General features: G+C 40.5%; 2 protein-coding genes across 10 annotated transcripts in view; one reads left to right on the plus strand and one right to left on the minus strand.

The window, feature by feature from the left end:
- Positions 1-16235, minus strand: part of LOC100691640 (phospholipid phosphatase-related protein type 5) — a 63556-nt gene extending 47321 nt beyond the window's left edge. Inside the window, exons 1-4 of one of the 5 annotated variants that reach the window (XM_025907786.1) lie at positions 16005-16235; positions 11472-11551; positions 10639-10754; positions 3270-3380 (exon numbers count right to left, since the gene is read on the minus strand). In XM_025907786.1, the coding sequence (XP_025763571.1) occupies positions 3270-3380 (111 nt within the window). In that variant the 5' untranslated portion in view covers positions 10639-10754; positions 11472-11551; positions 16005-16235. Of the gene's footprint in view, positions 1-3269; positions 3381-3515; positions 3681-9230; positions 9727-10638; positions 10755-11471; positions 11552-16004 lie in introns of those variants that run through there. The other 4 variants (XM_003447936.4, XM_019359792.2, XM_019359790.2 and 1 more) reach the window with 4 other exon arrangements.
- An 87-nt stretch (positions 16236-16322) lies between these two features.
- The window catches only part of palm3 (paralemmin 3), a 33625-nt gene continuing 33023 nt past the window's right edge, over positions 16323-16924 (plus strand). For 4 of the 5 annotated variants that reach the window (XM_013272975.2, XM_005469929.2, XM_005469931.2 and 1 more), the window contains exon 1: positions 16351-16792. The gene's annotated coding sequence lies outside the window, so the exon portion shown is untranslated. The other variant, XM_005469930.3, reaches the window with a different exon arrangement.

Below are 16924 nucleotides of genomic sequence, written 5' to 3' on the forward strand. Positions count from 1 at the left end.
GTGGTAGACAGGCCTTTAAAAAAACCAAAAAAGGAGTGACGAACTGACAGAGAGACTGACTGAGTAAGAGGAAAAGGGCCATCGTCATAAATAAAATTATAAGGAAGGAATAAATGAGATAGAGCGGCAGACAGTGATAGACAGACAGTTAGATTGTGGGGGAAAACGGTGAAATGAGAGAGGGAATCGGCAACACGATCACAAGAGTGGAAGGGAAATAAGACTGGGCGTTTGGATTGAAAAGAAATGGGTAATGAGATGCTAATGTAACAACAAAGGAGAGTGTGCCCTCCGGGGGGAGCTATGCTACAGCAAGCTGCTTTAGTCTGAATGCAGCAGAGGGGGGAATTTAATTTTAAAACGCTCTTTATTAAACTACTGTAATGCACGCAGATTCATTCAGGTGCATATACAGTCATTAAAGTCAGACCAAATCTCCATCTCCAGATCCATCTCTGAGCTGAAAAAAAGAGGAATCCTCAGAAATGGGGTAATAAGGTGGCAAAAATGGGAAGAAGTGCTCACCCCCTGGTACGTAATGCCCTCCTGTCTCCATTCTGATATGAGGTAAGGTTGGGGACAAGGTCTACCGAGGACAAAATCTATCCTGAGGAGGAGCAAACGAACAAAACCAAGAGGAGCGACACAAAGAAATACCAAGAAACGATGGAGACTCACGGGAAAACACGGACAGAGTGTTGGTGAAAAATGAGGAGAATAGAGACTTTGTGATAGCAGACAGGCTTTTGAGTGGGAGGAGGAGACTTGAAGCTTTACAATCAAAGGGGAATAATGGAGAGATCTATGGTACAAACAATGTACAGTAATTACTCGAGGGACTGAGTGCTGAATAGGAGTGATGCAGAGAGGTAAAGAATGGCTGGGCAGTACTCAGGAGGCCATCAAAGAGAATATAGAAGGAGGTGAAGAGCACCTGTGACAGATTCAAGCCTAGAGATATTACAAACGCACGATATAAAAATTTAAAAAAGGCGGAAAATCATTATAACATGTCCTCAGGAGGATCCCGAGAATGAGCGAATGCTAAAGCGCAATGAATGAAAAATAAAAGCAAGCTTAAGGCCGCGTGTAAACCTGCAGCGATCGCGAGATATTTGAGCTATAAAGAGATGCAGAGGTAACTGAGGTGTGTGCGTGGAAACAGTGCAGGCTCCGTGTGTTGGCTGAGGTACAAAGACCAGATAAAAAAAAAGTTATAGTCACATCTCAACAGGTTGTTGTGTTTTGGAACATAGAGAGAGAAGAAACACAAGGCTGAGGAAAATCCTTTTGGAGATTCAGGTGAAGAGGTTGGGTCGTGTAGAAAAGAAAGAGTCAGCTTGAACTTAATTTTTTTTAAAACTACAAATCCACAGCCCTGAAATAGACTGGCGACCTGTTTAAGGTATACCCCACCTCTCAACCAATGACAGCTGGCTAACTGGAAGAAAAAGGATGGTTGGATGGATGGATGGATGGATACCATAAAGAGACCAGCTTTTCACAACATTAGTGATAGTTTAAGTTTGTCTCAGTTGGTAATTCAGAAAAATGGCCGTATACATCATCAGCTCTTTGCTTGACTGAACAGCCAAGCAGTCTCCAAAAAAATAAAAATAAAAATACGTTCCCATATAACTAAACTGCTTTCTCAGTGATGTTTCAAGAGAAACCAATTTTCTCTCCGGCAAAACACCTTATAATTTAAAAGATCAATAAAGACTGCATGAGGGGGCGGTTAAGCAGAATGGTGGCAACATAATCCGTGAGACTAGGGTTCATTTAAAGGGACTGTCATTATTTCACTTACTTTAGTGTCTTTAACTTAAGTCTGTTTTAATTTGCTGTTTACTTTCATTTTCGCTCGCCGTTTGATTACGTTTAGGCACAAAAAGCTGTATGTAAGTAGCCATCAGTTGGATCAGACATTAAACAGCTTTTGCTTTTGCTCCAGGCGCTACCCCTTGCCAAATCCAAATTGAGTATTTCCAGTAGTGAGAGCACATCTGACACAGCGAAGCGCCTACTGTGTGATGCATATGAGAGAGGGAACCTGTGGACAATGTCTGGGCCTGATTTTCCCGACACTGTCCCAATTTCGTGTTAGCTTCCTTAAAAGGAGAGACACTATGAAAGCAAGAACACAAAGATCAAAGATATGTTGGTGACACACACGCACACACAAAAAAATGCTTTCCTCAATTTAAAAATGCACATTACTTGTTTAGGAATATCATTTTTAGGATACAGGGCCGTACTGGAGGCTCTATTGTCAATTGGAAAACCTCAATTTCTAGTCAGCTCTCTATGGCACTATTTGACTAAACAGCTTTCATCAACCTTAAACATTAATATTTGATCTCATGTAAGAGTAAGAAATTATATTTTTAGGCTGAATTTAAATGCAAAGACCCTTATTTTAATGCTAAAAAGTGCTAATTTAGCATATTTTGCTATTTCTGCTGTAAGTCTGAGAATCCTCAGGCTTGGAGCATGTTAACAGTAGCACAGGCTAATTGGGTTTCCGTTCTTAATCAGGCCAATTAATTAGGAAATGCAGCTTGATCCATGAGCGCTTCACCGGGTCATTTAGGGATTACAGGGAAAGAAGAAGAGTTGTGGGAAGAGTAGAAACATATGAGGGAAAAGGTCTTTGTGACAGATCCCTTCACCATCGTGCTGAATGTTATCACTAAACGGACTCATGGACGAGGGGGTAATTATCCATTTGTGACAGTTTAATCAAAATCAATCACTTCTTTCGAGAGTCACTGAATTGAAAAGTGGTTCAGCCAATTCATGCATTTTTCCCAAGGGACACATTTTGCTCTTAATCCACCATGAGAAACACAGGAAGAGATTGAAGAAAGCGATGCAGGGGTGAGGGAATAGCAAGCGAAGAGAACATCCACCAGCAGACGTCTGTAAAATGTGCTTTTATGTCTCCATCCGTTTGCTCTGTGTGACTCCAGCTTCCAGAGGTTTCTAAAATCTCCAACAAGACCTAAATACACAGCTGACCTTTTTTTTACATTTTTTTTTTATTTCTACTGCGCTTGGTACACAGCACATCATTTTGTTCCACAGCATAAAACACATTAAACCTCGGAGACTTTAGATTGCTGTAGATTTCTTTCAGTTATAGCTTCCAAATGATGTTCAGGCCAAATCAAGCTGAAATGGCCTGTTGTGAGTTAAGCCTGATGAGCACAGCAGGAGACCAAAGTGCTGAAATGTTGAAGAAAACGTGCCTTAACAGTCACACTCACCTCCACAAAGAGGAAGCAGGGCACAATGTAGGTGCTGGTTTTCTGAAAGCCTCTGTCTTCAGGAAGGTTCCTCATCGTCCTCTCCTGTGCTGACAGGCGACTGTCCATCATCTGTTGGGGAAAAGAAAAAGTCTCTGTAAAGCTTCAGTCTACTGGATTTATGGTGTTGAACTAATCCTTATACTGAGCCTTTGTGCGGCTACTCGCTTCATCCACTGTCTGAAAGAAGCTGCTTTAGCTCCTCACCTCACTGCTTTCCACTGACTGGCTGCCCCCTGCAAACAAATAGGTTTGAACAGCAGGTAGGTGGGGGTCCAGTGCTCTATAGCCAGGACTGTGGCTCTGAGCACTGTGGCAATATTGCCTCTCACTGTCATCATACAGAACCAAGAGTAGAGAAAATGATCTGAAACTGAGTGTTTAGAGCAGTTTGAAGCCTGAATGTTTGGCTTACACTGACTATTTGTATACACACTGACCTCACGTTGTCTCACGTGTATTGAGGAAATTTTGGACAGAGTCAGAGTCAATATTAAGCTTTGGCAGTGGTTAATAATTGGTTTGAAATGTTGTATTTGCACAAAAGAAACCCATCAAAGAGACTGACACTTCAGTTTGGTCACTTTTTTCAACTTTGTAACTAAAATGAGTCACTAAATAGTTCTGGGCGATAAAAGTCTGTAAGCGGTAGTTAACATAGTGCCAATCATAGAGTGGACTGTTGAGGAAAAGACTGTATAGAGGATTGTTGTACAGTTTTTTATGTATCACTACATCCTTTGATGGTTTCAAATATATTGTTTTAAAATATGCTGGAGAAAAACCTCTGTAAGGCCTTACTCATAGAGAAAGAGGTCAGCATGCTAAAAAAATCATTTTATGCTGTTTTTGTTCAGAGAATGCAGAATAATCAGACTGCAATAAACTTTACAATAAAGCAATGTTCAAACACAGCAAAATACATTAAAAAAGTACTGCATGCTGCTGAAGTTCAGTTCAGATCCAGTGTTGTGCAAACCTTTTGAGCTACCCCTCATTTCTCTTTACTTTACTTCTAATAACAATAGTTCTCGTGCATTTTATAACTTTGTAACTGACCCTTTTTTGCTAAGCTACTTACACTCACCTTCAAGCTTTAAAAAGGCACCTAACTCAGAATATGAACCTGTGTTGTGTCTACAGATAACAGACAACTTTGCAAAGAAACAAATGTACATTTTACTGTTAGACACTTTATTATGTTTCTTTGCAAAAAAAAAATAGTTTCTTTAATTGATTCTACAAAAATACCTGTGATAACACAGGCATAAACAGTATTTTTGCACCAACAAGGTGATTCTGAAATAGCTATTAGCTGAAAGCCTGGCATATCATCAGAAAAGGTCTTAGTGGCGAGGTGGCTGTCAAGAAGCCATTCTTAAGAAAGTGAAACAGGGAGAATGGCTGATGCCAAATTAAACACAAACTGGACTGAAAATCAGTGGCATCCTATGAAGTGATGGATCCAAATTTAAACTTGTTGTTTTAAATCATTGTTGTATGGAGGAGGTTAGGAGAAAGATACAGCAGTGACTGTCTATCGCCATCAGCAAAACATGGTGGAGACTTTGTTAAGGTTAGGGGCTGCATTTAAGCCAGTGGTGTTGGTCTTGTCAAAATTGAAGAAAGTACTGTCAGATTGTGATCTACCATGAAATACCATCTGAAAAGTGCCTGCTTGACATCATCTTTCAGCATGTCAATGATCCCGAACACATACTGGATAGAAAACCACACACTGGAACACTATCAGTCATGGACTGGTCTCCCCAGAGCCCGGACCTCAACATTATTGAATCAGCGTGGGATCGCCTTGACAGAGAGCAGAACAAAAGGCAGCCAGCATCCAAAGAAGAGCTTTGAATGTCCTTAAAGAAGCCTCAAGAACTTCCTTCTTATTTCTTTAAATAGTCTCAGGGAAAGCTTGTTTAAGACAGTTCAGGCTGTATTCATATTAAATATTGACTTTCAAGCTCATTAGAATTGTAGAAACTCTGTTTTGTACCATTTACTGTATTTCATTTATATTTCTACATTTGAATAAATGCACCATTTTCTATTTTCCTGGCAAAATATAAACAAATGACAAGCGGCACAAGACTTTTATACAGTGGTGTATTTGCATGATCTATTGATTTTCATTTTATGCTGCTTTATAGTTCTGAGAGATAGGATGTTTAGTTGCTTTTAAATTTCCTTCATTTACTAGTGTGGTGATTAAACTGTCATCTCACAGTGAGAAAGATCAAATCCAGTCTGGGGATTTCTGTGTGGAGTTTCTGTGTTCGCCCCATGTCTCTGTGGGTTATCTCTGGCCGCTGCCACGGTCTAAAGACATGCATGTGGTTAGGTTAACAGGTGTTTCTAACTTGGCCATGGATGTAAACGTGAGTGGGAATGGTTATGTGTTAGCCTTGTGATAGACGGGTGACCTACTCAAGTTGCACCCTGCCTCTCACCCTGGGATAGGCTCCCAGGTTGTTGCCCCCATGCAACCCTGAATTGGATAAACAGATAAAAAATGGATAGGTGGACACTTACTTATATAAAAATGAGTACTTCTTTTGTAGAATATATAACTAAGAAATTAAGATATAAAATTGTGGATTAACTCTGTGGTATATAAAGTAGATTGAACCTACCTTTACCAAGTCAAAGTATTTTTTTTACACACATCTTCTTCTGCAACAAGAGTAGTCTGAGTCTTGACTGCTTACAGTCAAGGCTGAAAATGCCCTCTGCACCATGCATGAATTGAGACCCTGGGTCCAGAAGGATATTTGGACTGTGATAAGAGTATGATGTTTTCTTGAAGACATACAAGAAAGTGCCTTCTAATTTCTCTTATTTAATTATGATATTTATTTGAGAAAATATACATCACATGAAAATATATAAGCTGCCCTGTCTTGTAAAGATAATAAATCATTAATCAACTCCAGAAATCACTTTGTTGTCGATCCCAGCCCCGCCTCTTCTAAAATTTTCATGCAGTTTTGAATAATCTTGATTACAAACTGGAAAACAATCACCAATCATCTCCTTGTCTCCTTCTCCAGACTAGTAATTTTTCATTTGACCTAAAACACAAACCCCCCGACATTTCCCATGGTGAGTTTTTAGGGGGGATTTTTTAAAGTATATTCTTCTTTATTTAATAATGAAAAAAATGGACCTGAAAATTCCAAAATATAATTGAGGAAAGGTTTTCTCACAACTCATCTTGTGAGAGCACCGCTTCTCCTACCATAAGAGAAAGCTTCACTCGCTATCACTTCATCAGCTCGGTGATGTGTTTCTTTAAAGACGTGGTAACGCTTTTCTGGGACTAAATCTTCACGGTGAACAATAGAGGCACCAAGTGTTGTACTACTTAAGATCATTAACTATAATGAGGACACTTTTTGCCTGATGCTCACAATGTGCCATCCATCCATTAATAAATTGGCCCCTTTGAAACAGCTGATAACCCCTGTGCTTCACATTTTCGTAGATAATCATGTCTCAGCACAAAGAGGGAAACCATTTATTATCTAACATCAGTAAGAATACAAAAAGATTATTCCAAAGCAAACACACAACCACAGTTGTATACATCCACACCAGCTCACTCACCAAATCGTCAGGATGCCTGTAAAGACACTCTGCATGACACATCAAAAATGCACACAGGTACACACACGCACACAAACCAGTATGGGTAGGCAATCAAAAGAATTGGAGGGGAAATGAGGTTGAAAGGAGGAGAAGTAGAGTGGAAACAGAGGAGCGATGATCAAAAACAAAAGCCTGACAGTAAGAGATAAGAGCGAGACAAAGTCCTGATGCAGACGTTCGGAAACTCTTCAGAAATAAAGCGGGTGGGGTGAAAGCCAGCAGACTCAGCAATGGGAAATTATAGTGACTGAGGGATAACAGGTACACACTGAAGAAAAACAGATCCAATCCCCAAACTGAGAAGAGGTGGTAAGGGGGGGGGAAGATGATGATAAAAGTCAGAGTAAGAAGAGTAGCTTATGAGTTGCTCAGGGGTTTGTGACATGCAAATGACTGCGCTCATGCTAAATAATGTCAGCTACTACTCTTTCAAGTTTAGGAGAGCCTCAAAAGGCTTTCCAATATATCCTCTGATTAACACAGTAAATGCATTTTTCAAGAACTGTGAAATCCTGATATTATCAATCATAAAGCAAAAGGCTTCAGGAATCTTCAATATAATTTTACTCACTCGCAAACCAATTGGTTTTCCTCCCAGATATCGAGCTTAGCCCCCTCCCCGATCTCCTTGACAACAATTATCTTGCTGACTTTATGGCTTAGTGAGAGTCTCTGCTGCCTTGTCAGCCCTTTCCCCAATCAATGGTCATTACGGGTGAGAGGAGAAGGAAGGCACTTCACAAGTTTGGAGTGTGTCCATGCATTCATTGTGCACTTGAGCGCCTATCAGTCATATCCTAAAATGATAGAAGCCAGATTAAAAATAAAATAAGAGTAAAAACAAGGTAAATGATTCATTCCTGTTTACACAAACACTAAAAATACACCATCTTGTTATTCGTGACGGCGATTCAAAGTGCACATTTGCATGAGGAACGGGAGCACGACGGTTAAACACTGTCATAGAGTGCTTTAGAAAGAGATACAATATATGCATTAATAAAGAAAGAATTAAAGATGTAATACTCGGACAACCCGGAATTCATTTAGATCTTCTCTCATCTTCAACAGCTTTTTTTTTCCTAGCAGAAAATTTAAGCTCATGCATATATGCTATCAAAGCTTTTCAGACTTCTGAGGCAGCAACAAGATAAGATTTAAAGAACTTATTTTTTTATATGTTCGTCTTATGCTGTGAAAGGAGTGAAAAAATTATATTTTCGTCACTTTAAACATGGAAGATTTCTCAATTAAAAATCCCAATTTGGGCAAAAATCACCCTCAGGTGACATTGTGCACAAACTTAAATAATCAGTGGTTCCTCTGCATTTATCTAACATCATGTCCCGCTATTTATAGACCTGAATGAGATTTGTTAATCACCAAAAATTCTTATAATATTCAAGAATTTCCTTCAGACATGTACGCTTAACTAAGAAACGGACATAAGTATTCGTGCTGTGGTTCATATAAATGTATTAGATTCTTTAATTTCAAGGCCACCTGTCTGCTTCATTAATAAAACACTATTCCACTATAAGGTTCAGAGCATGAAAGACAAGATTGTTTAGGTTATGGCAGGAGATCAAAGGACTGTGTATTGTATATGCATACATTCTCACACAGGGGGCTGTGGCTGTAAATACTGTATTTGGGTCTTCTTTTATGTTCCCATCTTCCAAAGCAGTGAGAAGCAATCAGGCATAAGGCAGCTGTGTCTGATTGTCTTCTGTGTTGCTGTCCATGTTGCTCACAATGATTTTTTCACCCTTAAGCCTTGCATTGGTAGCACAGCACAAAAAGAGTTAGTCACTATCTCTACATGCACAGGTGCATTCACACATTTACGCTGGCAGATATTCATGCAAATGTGTGCACGGGCTAATGCGTGCACGCATACAACTGACCAGTATTTCAATATTCATAGCATGTCAGTTTGGATGCCAGTCCAACAAGTGGTGTCACACAGCTGCGTGCGAGTCTGAGTCTGTGTGTGTGTGTGTGAGAGAAAGAGAGGAGAAGAGAGATAAGAGGAGAGAGAAGGAGAGAGAGGGGAGAGAGACATCCTACAGAGAATTCCTGCTGTGCTGCTCCTCAGGTTCAACAATGTGGGTCACACTGATGCACATCTGCACTCACACTTTCTCCCTTTCGCTCTCTCTTGCACGCACACACACCCACACTCATGCAAATTTAGGAACAAAATGTTTCCCAAAAGAACCAGAAGAAAAAACCACGGCAGTAACTGGTTTGAAAAAGTCTCACCTTCTATGTCTGTTTGTTGGAAGCAGTGCTGCTGCAAAGTAACGGCTGCCACCTCACAGTTTCTGTCTCTAGGAGGATTTGCTCCTGCAGCGGACTTCCATTCTGAGGTTTTGTTGTGGTCTCAGCTCCGCTTCTTTCTCCTTTCCCCTTCTCGTCTCTTTCAAAGCAAAACGCCCCTCACTTCCGCCGCTCCGCCACTGAGAAGCCCTCGGCGGTGAGTGTGAAAAGAGAGAGATAGAGAGCTTGCCCGCTGCCAGGCACTCTGCCTCCAGCCAGCCAAGTCTATATCTGTCTGCACTCTGCCGCTAGGTCACTAAGCTAAATATGATGATCTTCAACAGCACTTCAAGGCTAATTAGTCAAGTGAAGGGATCCACGGGCTTGTTGAGGGAGCCTGCTCAGTTGCCGGTGGATATGAGGAGAGGGAGAGGGAGAGAGAGAAAATGTGTGTGTGCATCTGCATGCGTGTGTGGAAGAGGAAGAGGAGGAGGAGGAGAAGCAAAGAGGAGAAGAAGAAAAAACAGAGTTGGAAGAGGGAACAAGAGAATGAGAAAGCAGGAGTGGAGACTGAGAGTAGAAAGCAGCCAGAATGTGTATAAGAGAGAGAGAGAGAGCAAGAGAGAGAGCAAGAGAGAGAGAGAGAGAGAGAGAGAGAGAGCATTAGATAAAGAGAGAAGGAGGGACTGTATGTGTGTCAAGCAACACAGTGGCTAAAATGGTAGATGCTGTGCACTTTAGTACCCTAGGAAACCACTGTGACACAGGAAGACATCATGCACTCTGTGAGAGCGAGTGTACCATTGTGTGTTGTGTAATTATGGTAAAGTGGAAAGCCAAAGCAATGGAGAAAAAAAATAAACTAATAGTATGGTGCCATTTCTTATGTGTGCGCGTGTGTGTGTGTGCCCATGTCTCTGAATTCAACGGGAATGTGGGTTCAGGTGAGCTGCAGGGACTTGACTTTGGACAGTCAGAAGTAGGTTAATGATGCATCGTCAAGCGGAAAAGTGGGATACATCCCCCACACGCTTCAATGTAGGTCATGGGCCTTCAGGTGAAAGTTCACGGGCAGCTTTCTGGGCTATTGTGTATATGTAAGAGCACACTGCATAATTTTTAATAAATTCTGCCTCCCTTAGGGCTCAAACAAAACCTTGTGCATTTCTGTGGCCGCGCATGCATATACATGTTGATGTGCTGGTAATCTTTGGTAAATATTTAGACATGCTGCAGTGGCTGAACTGTTGGACCACTGTAAAATAACCAGGCAGCACTGTTGTACAGGTCTGTACTTGGTGTGGTGTGGACAGACATTTGTCTCATATAGGCATCGCAATTACATTCATCAGTGAGTGGACTATAAAGTTCTTAGCCTGCACAGATTATATTGTGTGAGCTTGTACTTTACTTCTTTATGCTGTAGTGTCTTGTCTTGGCTGGCTGTTCACACTGACAGAGGACGTGACGTCCACTGAAGATGCATTCGGACTACTGGTACATCATACAGCTGCGGCTTCACATTGACTGCAAAGAAAAAAAATGACAAAGAAAAGAAATAAATTGCTGTTGCATTCACAGACGCACAGAGCGCTGAAACAGAAGGAACTCCGATATCTCATATTTCCATCATACTAGCAAACACACACATGCACATACAAAACCAAACAACAAAAAAACACCTCAAATCATAACTTTTTCTAACTTGTTAAAATGCACTGTAACAAATTTGTGTTCTAAGGTTAGTTTTGTTGACTGGAAGGGTTTTTGTATAGAATTTGCTGATTTTGTTGTGGCTACGTCGGCTTCCTCTGGGGCTCCAACCCACTCAAACAAAACAAAATACTGATAGATATATGTACGTGTTTTTATTCCTTGTCAGGCACACACACACACACACACACACACACACATGCAAAACAAAAACATAATCTCAGAGAGATTGAGAGAGCTTTTGATCTGAAATTACCAATCCATTTTTCAAACCTCTTCCTTTTAAATTTCCACCCACTACTTCCAAAACCCCACCCTTACATAGCGAGCTGAAACCAACGTTGTTTATCACATCTGCATCCCTCTTAAATCTATAAAAGCGAGGCAGTAAAAGCAAATTGCATCTTCAGACTATAGCATTATGATGAATAAAATCTAAAGAGAATAAATGAATAAGTAAAGGTGTTTGGCATCCCTATTGCTAAGACAGTTTTTTGAATACATCTCTGTTGTTAACGGGAAGCCACCCACCTTTCTAATGCACTCAAACGAATCATTCACAGCTGGAGAGGGACAACGGACCACATGTGGTAAAGTGTGTTTCTTTTTTTCTGAAAATCATAGATAATATCACGTGGTGTCACAGATGTCATGGTTCCCATGGTAACTTAATACATTCATTGAGTGGTACATCAAGGAAAGAAATGTGAATACGCAGAAACGTGTACGCTTTACAGCACAAACACAATGTAGATTCAACAAGTGCCACTTAATAATGACCTTGTCTTAATGACACCACTCGTAAAACACACACATGAAAAAGCTCTCAGAAAAAAAACTTTAGTAACTAGCCTAACTCGCTGCTCTCAGAAGCAACAAAAAAGTGTTGGGCATGAAAAACATAAAAGAAAATCATATCAATAACTGCACAGCTAATAAATTTGAATAAAAAAATAAGGATAAGTGGATAAGTGCACCGATACAAATTTCCTGTCACCACAGCACCTGCTTCCTGCGAGGACATCATTAGAACTGCAGTATTTTTTTTGTGACTACATTAATATCTGTCTTTTATAACCTCCCAAAGGAGAGCTGCACTTTTTCACTGCAGGTGTACATTTTTCTGTAATATCTCTTCTATGACAGCTGATACTTTTAGATATGCCCGTCTGGTCTAATAGGGCGATGTGTGTCTGATAAAATAACTTAGATAGCATCAGGCTTTCTAAGAACAGAAAAAGCACAAAAAGTTGACAAAGTCAAGGGCAAAACAAGCAAGGTAAGACACTGCAGAGCTCTTTAAATAGAGCAAGCACACAGAGGTGGGCGTGCGTAGCCTGCAAACACTGATACACACAAGTGCAGTGGACATGCACACAAACAGAAACACATGCAGTACACTTATCATCTTTAAAGTCATTTTGAACACACTCCTTATAGCCCCATCTATAGGAACTACAACTTTGTGTTTACAATAGACCTTACAAATCTTTATTAAGATTGCAGCTAATGTTTTATTAGAGTGTGGCAGAATCTAAATCTAAAGATTCACAGGTCACAGGTTTGCACTAGAAAGGACTTTTCAGGCATGAAAGTAATGTAAAAACAGTCATGTGATCCACTTGTGATGTTAATGCTGATAGCCTAATCAGCATTTACATCACAAGTGGATCACATGACTGTTTGAATACAGGTGATGGTGAATAAAGGTGAAGCTCAACATTACTTAAATGCCTGAAAACACATACATAAACACACACACACCTTTTTTGTAATCACCAGCTGAAGTCCAAAGATTTACTCCTTTACTGTTGCATCTTATGTCAGCACTGTTTTCAGCCCCAGGTTATACCTTTGTGCTGACAAGCATCTGCCCTGTTAATGTTTTCCTTAACAACTGTGCTCACACTGGTTTGTTAGAAGACATAAGGTGTTTTCACCAATGAACCGCAACCCTGATGTTTTCTAGATACAGAGCATCTGATGACCAGGGTACATGTAAAAACACAAGTCTCCTGCTCAGTCAAATGGAAGCTAGCCGGTCTTTATCCTGTCAGTTGTTTGTGTGATGCTGGATTGCCAAAAATGTATGAATCAAGTGTATTATTTCCTGCTGTTTGCTACGACTGTGGAAAGGATCTGTTTACCTGTTTATGTATGAGAACACCTACACGGCAAACAACCTGACTGAACCTCACTGAGATAATTCTGTCTCTTAAAAACCACAAAACCCTGTCAGTAAACCGCCCATTAGAAACCAGTATTCCCACTTCCTCTTTACATTTGTATTGTGTGTACATAAGCGCGTAGACAAATACGGCGCTTTTTCTGCACTATGCTATTAAAACAGATGCAGGCAAACAAAGAGCCGTGCTGGTACTTCTACACGTGAACACAAAGGTACAAAAAGCCTGTGCATGCAGTATTGTTAAAGAAACGCTGCTACCCTGCCAAATGCCTCCCCTACAAACACAGACAAAGGACTAGTTGCTGTATTGTTATCTATATGATTTTAGCCTGCATGCTCCCTCTCTCCCTCTCTGGTGTGGTGTGAAGACTGTGTCTTGGGGAATCAGAAGTAGGACGAGTCAGTGGATGCGCTCATTTCATATAATATCACTGTGGGGGATCACAGCCAAGGACATTCTTACTTCAAATTGCCATGGTAGGGACTTTCAGATATAAAGAATTAATCAGATTTTAAGCAAAATGGGATTATAAAGAAGAGACAGCACAGGTCAGCTAAGCTGTGATTCATGAGGCTAAAATACATCTCTAAAGAACTTGTTACGCTTGGACGTCAGGGGTTCATACCCTACATTTGGGAAAATTAAAAAAGCAATTAATGGCGGGAAAATGAGGATGAAGTATATGTAGTATAAATGAAATATGACTAAGCTGTAATGATACATAAAAATAGCTTGGCCTAGTTTTATTTCATGGGTCTATAGAGTAGCTGAATAGCGCCTTTGGTCTGTCCTTTCTGTCACTCATAAAATTATTTTATCACTGATATAAAGTGCCCTAAGACTTTTTCACACGTGAACCATAGATAATGTCATGTGAATCAGGTCAAGACACTGTCTGAAGCTGTCCTTTCTCACATGTAACAAAGAGCCGGAGCTAGACTGCGTCAGCCACTATCTCACTAATGGGAATACATCGTTGGGTTGCAGTGAGCAATGGGAGTACAGGAGCCCGGCAACTACTCAGTAGCTGTAAATTTACTGGACTAAAGGCACTATCGGCCCAACTTTGCACAATTGGACTCACATGTATTTTGTACTAGGGAACTGGCAGGTTAAAGATTGCTTAATGGTGAGTCTCACTGAGTCAGACATTAGTATTTTCCCATGGACCTCCTCTTAATAATGTCTAGAAAGATCTGCTGCAGGGCACATGTGAAAACAACTTTAGCTCACCAACAGTACACCTTGAAATTGATTCTGTCCAAAATGACACAGATCTGGTGACTGTAAAGATGATAGTGCATTAGACTTTTCGGGGTTAAACGAAATTAGTCTTAATGGAGCTTTTAAGAATATGATGACCTTGGCTTTCTTGTGGTGCCTGTTGTTTTGGCTCATTGATAGACACAAGGACAGCCTAGCTGCTTGCCGATAGTGCAGAGACATACTGAGCTTCGTTATCTGGAAAGCTGATATATGAAGGGGTATGTTACACTGTCTGAGATTAGGACTTCAGAATGGTATAACCGTGCCTGCTTTTCACCATTTTTCCATGATATGAGGCGATATATCATAATACACGCATCTATATTCTCTACTATTCATCTGCATCTCAACATTCATTTTTCTGCACAAGAGCCTGAATGATTACCAGTAGCAATGAAGCTTTGTTTGTGGGGCACTGTTCAAAACATAGTGTGGTTACAAAGTGCTGTACAGAAAGCAGTAAAATAGATCACAATCCAAACTCAAAAAGAAAAGTAAACACAGTTAAAATAACAATATATGAAAGCATGGCATAAAACCTGGACAGACAGTGGCAAGACTATGAGAGGCAAGATAAGTAATGAATAATTAACAATAAGAAGAAATGGATGATAAAGAAAAAATAGAGACTACTGTAATATTTATTTAAAAACAACTTTTGGTTAAAGTAAGCTTTGAAGAGTAATTTAAAAGTAGATGCAGAGTTTGTTAAGCTTTAATAAACTCACAAAAATTAACAAGATTACTACCAAAGGCAACAAGAAATTCTTCTTTGTATCTTTTGCCCCTGCTTTTTAAAATATTGCAAACATAAAAATAAAGGTTAGGAACATGACACATTAGCTATTCCAAATAAATGTGCAACCCACTCCTACATTACCCTTGTCTCATTTGCTTATTAATATTCCACACAGCCTCTTGTGTTTCCATCAAGCAACCAGAATGCAGCTGAATTAGTTGATTTCAGGCACCTGTTTACATCCGACACTCAGGAGCATTTAGGCAGATGACCCACGGGTCACACGCCATAAACTAATCCCTGGCTCCCATCCTATATAAATAATAAATACACGCATAGCTTAATGCAGCCCTGAGCAGTTACAGTCTATTAATTTTACAGCTACATATTGGGCAATCCAATATATACCACCCACTTAGCTCACAGCTAGAGGTGTGATTAATATAAAGACTGGTCAAAATAATATAAACACCTGTCAGCATAACACAAAGGAGCTGAACAGCATCACAAATAATCATAAAGCTGAATCACAATATATAGGCTACCTAATTACGTGCAATTAGCTGCACTTTTACTGCGCAGTCCTCTGAAGTGTTATAATTGCTCTGAGCTCGGTTATTTTTAATAAGCTTCTTTTCCTTTGAAAACAGACAGGAAGCTGGGCTAGCTGTGTTAGATGGGGCTGCCACTGGGTAAATGTATTGCAGATCTAACAGCGGGTTCAAATCAGATAGCATCCACCTCTGCACACATAAGTGAGAGAGAGAAAATCATGCATTTGCCACCAATGAAACTGAAACTGAAAGGGATGCTAATAATGATAATTATATTTTTATCCATACCCTGGTTAGACTTTCGTGATAGTCCTACCTTTTAAACGACTTGGCCTTGCACGCCTACGGGAAACAAGCACTGAGACTTGGTTGAATGCAGTGCAGCTACATATCTACATAGAAAACACATAGAAAAGTAAATACTACAGTAACTGGAGTTTTCGCCGTTACTCTTATGTTAATGTAACGGATCAGAGCCAGAGCCGCAGGTCACAGCTCACTCCTCGTCAAATAAAAGAGGAAAGCATCTCAACCTGTTGCTTTTGAGGAAAGCTGTTTGTCGGTTTTGCAGCCACTCAGAGCGACAATACCAGGAAACATGAGGCGGCAGCTGCTGTTGTGAGGAGGGCTGGCCTCACGGTAATGACTGGAGTCAGGTAACCGCCGGACAGACCGACTCTGGTCCTCCTCACACACGCATACACTCCAAAAAAAGCGGGTTTGGAAGCGCAGGAGAGCGCCGAAAGGCAGGACTCTTTCACTTTTTCAAGCGATGCTGCGACTTTCTGTTTGACGAGGACTTTATTAGCTTTCAAAGTAAAAAGTTTCACACATTTGACGACGCGTCGTCCAGCCTTCATGTGACGAGTGTCACATTTTGGGGCCAGCTCCGCGCTGAAGCTACTCAGGTGTTCAGTTACACTACCCGGGGAAGTTTGTGTCGCATTTTTTTTTAACTCTTCTTGCTCTCTTCTTAAAATTTATTGAGCCGGAAGAAGGGTCGCGTTTTTTCTCCCCGCATTTTTTTTTTAACTTTTCTATTTTGTGTAATTCAGCTTTCCCACTGTGTTGGACTTATAACATCAAGCGGGCAAGCCTGAGCTGGTGAGTAACAGCGTAATATTTTCATTTTCCCCGTGAATATTCTTTGCATGATTTGCAACAAGAGTTTGGTGTACGTGGTCGGTTGACACCTTTTGAGCCTGAGCCAAGAGGTGGAAGTGAGCCCAGCCAGAG

Source organism: Oreochromis niloticus, linkage group LG6, assembly GCF_001858045.2.
Source record: "Oreochromis niloticus isolate F11D_XX linkage group LG6, O_niloticus_UMD_NMBU, whole genome shotgun sequence".
In the NCBI taxonomy this organism is placed as follows: Eukaryota; Metazoa; Chordata; class Actinopteri; order Cichliformes; family Cichlidae; genus Oreochromis; species Oreochromis niloticus.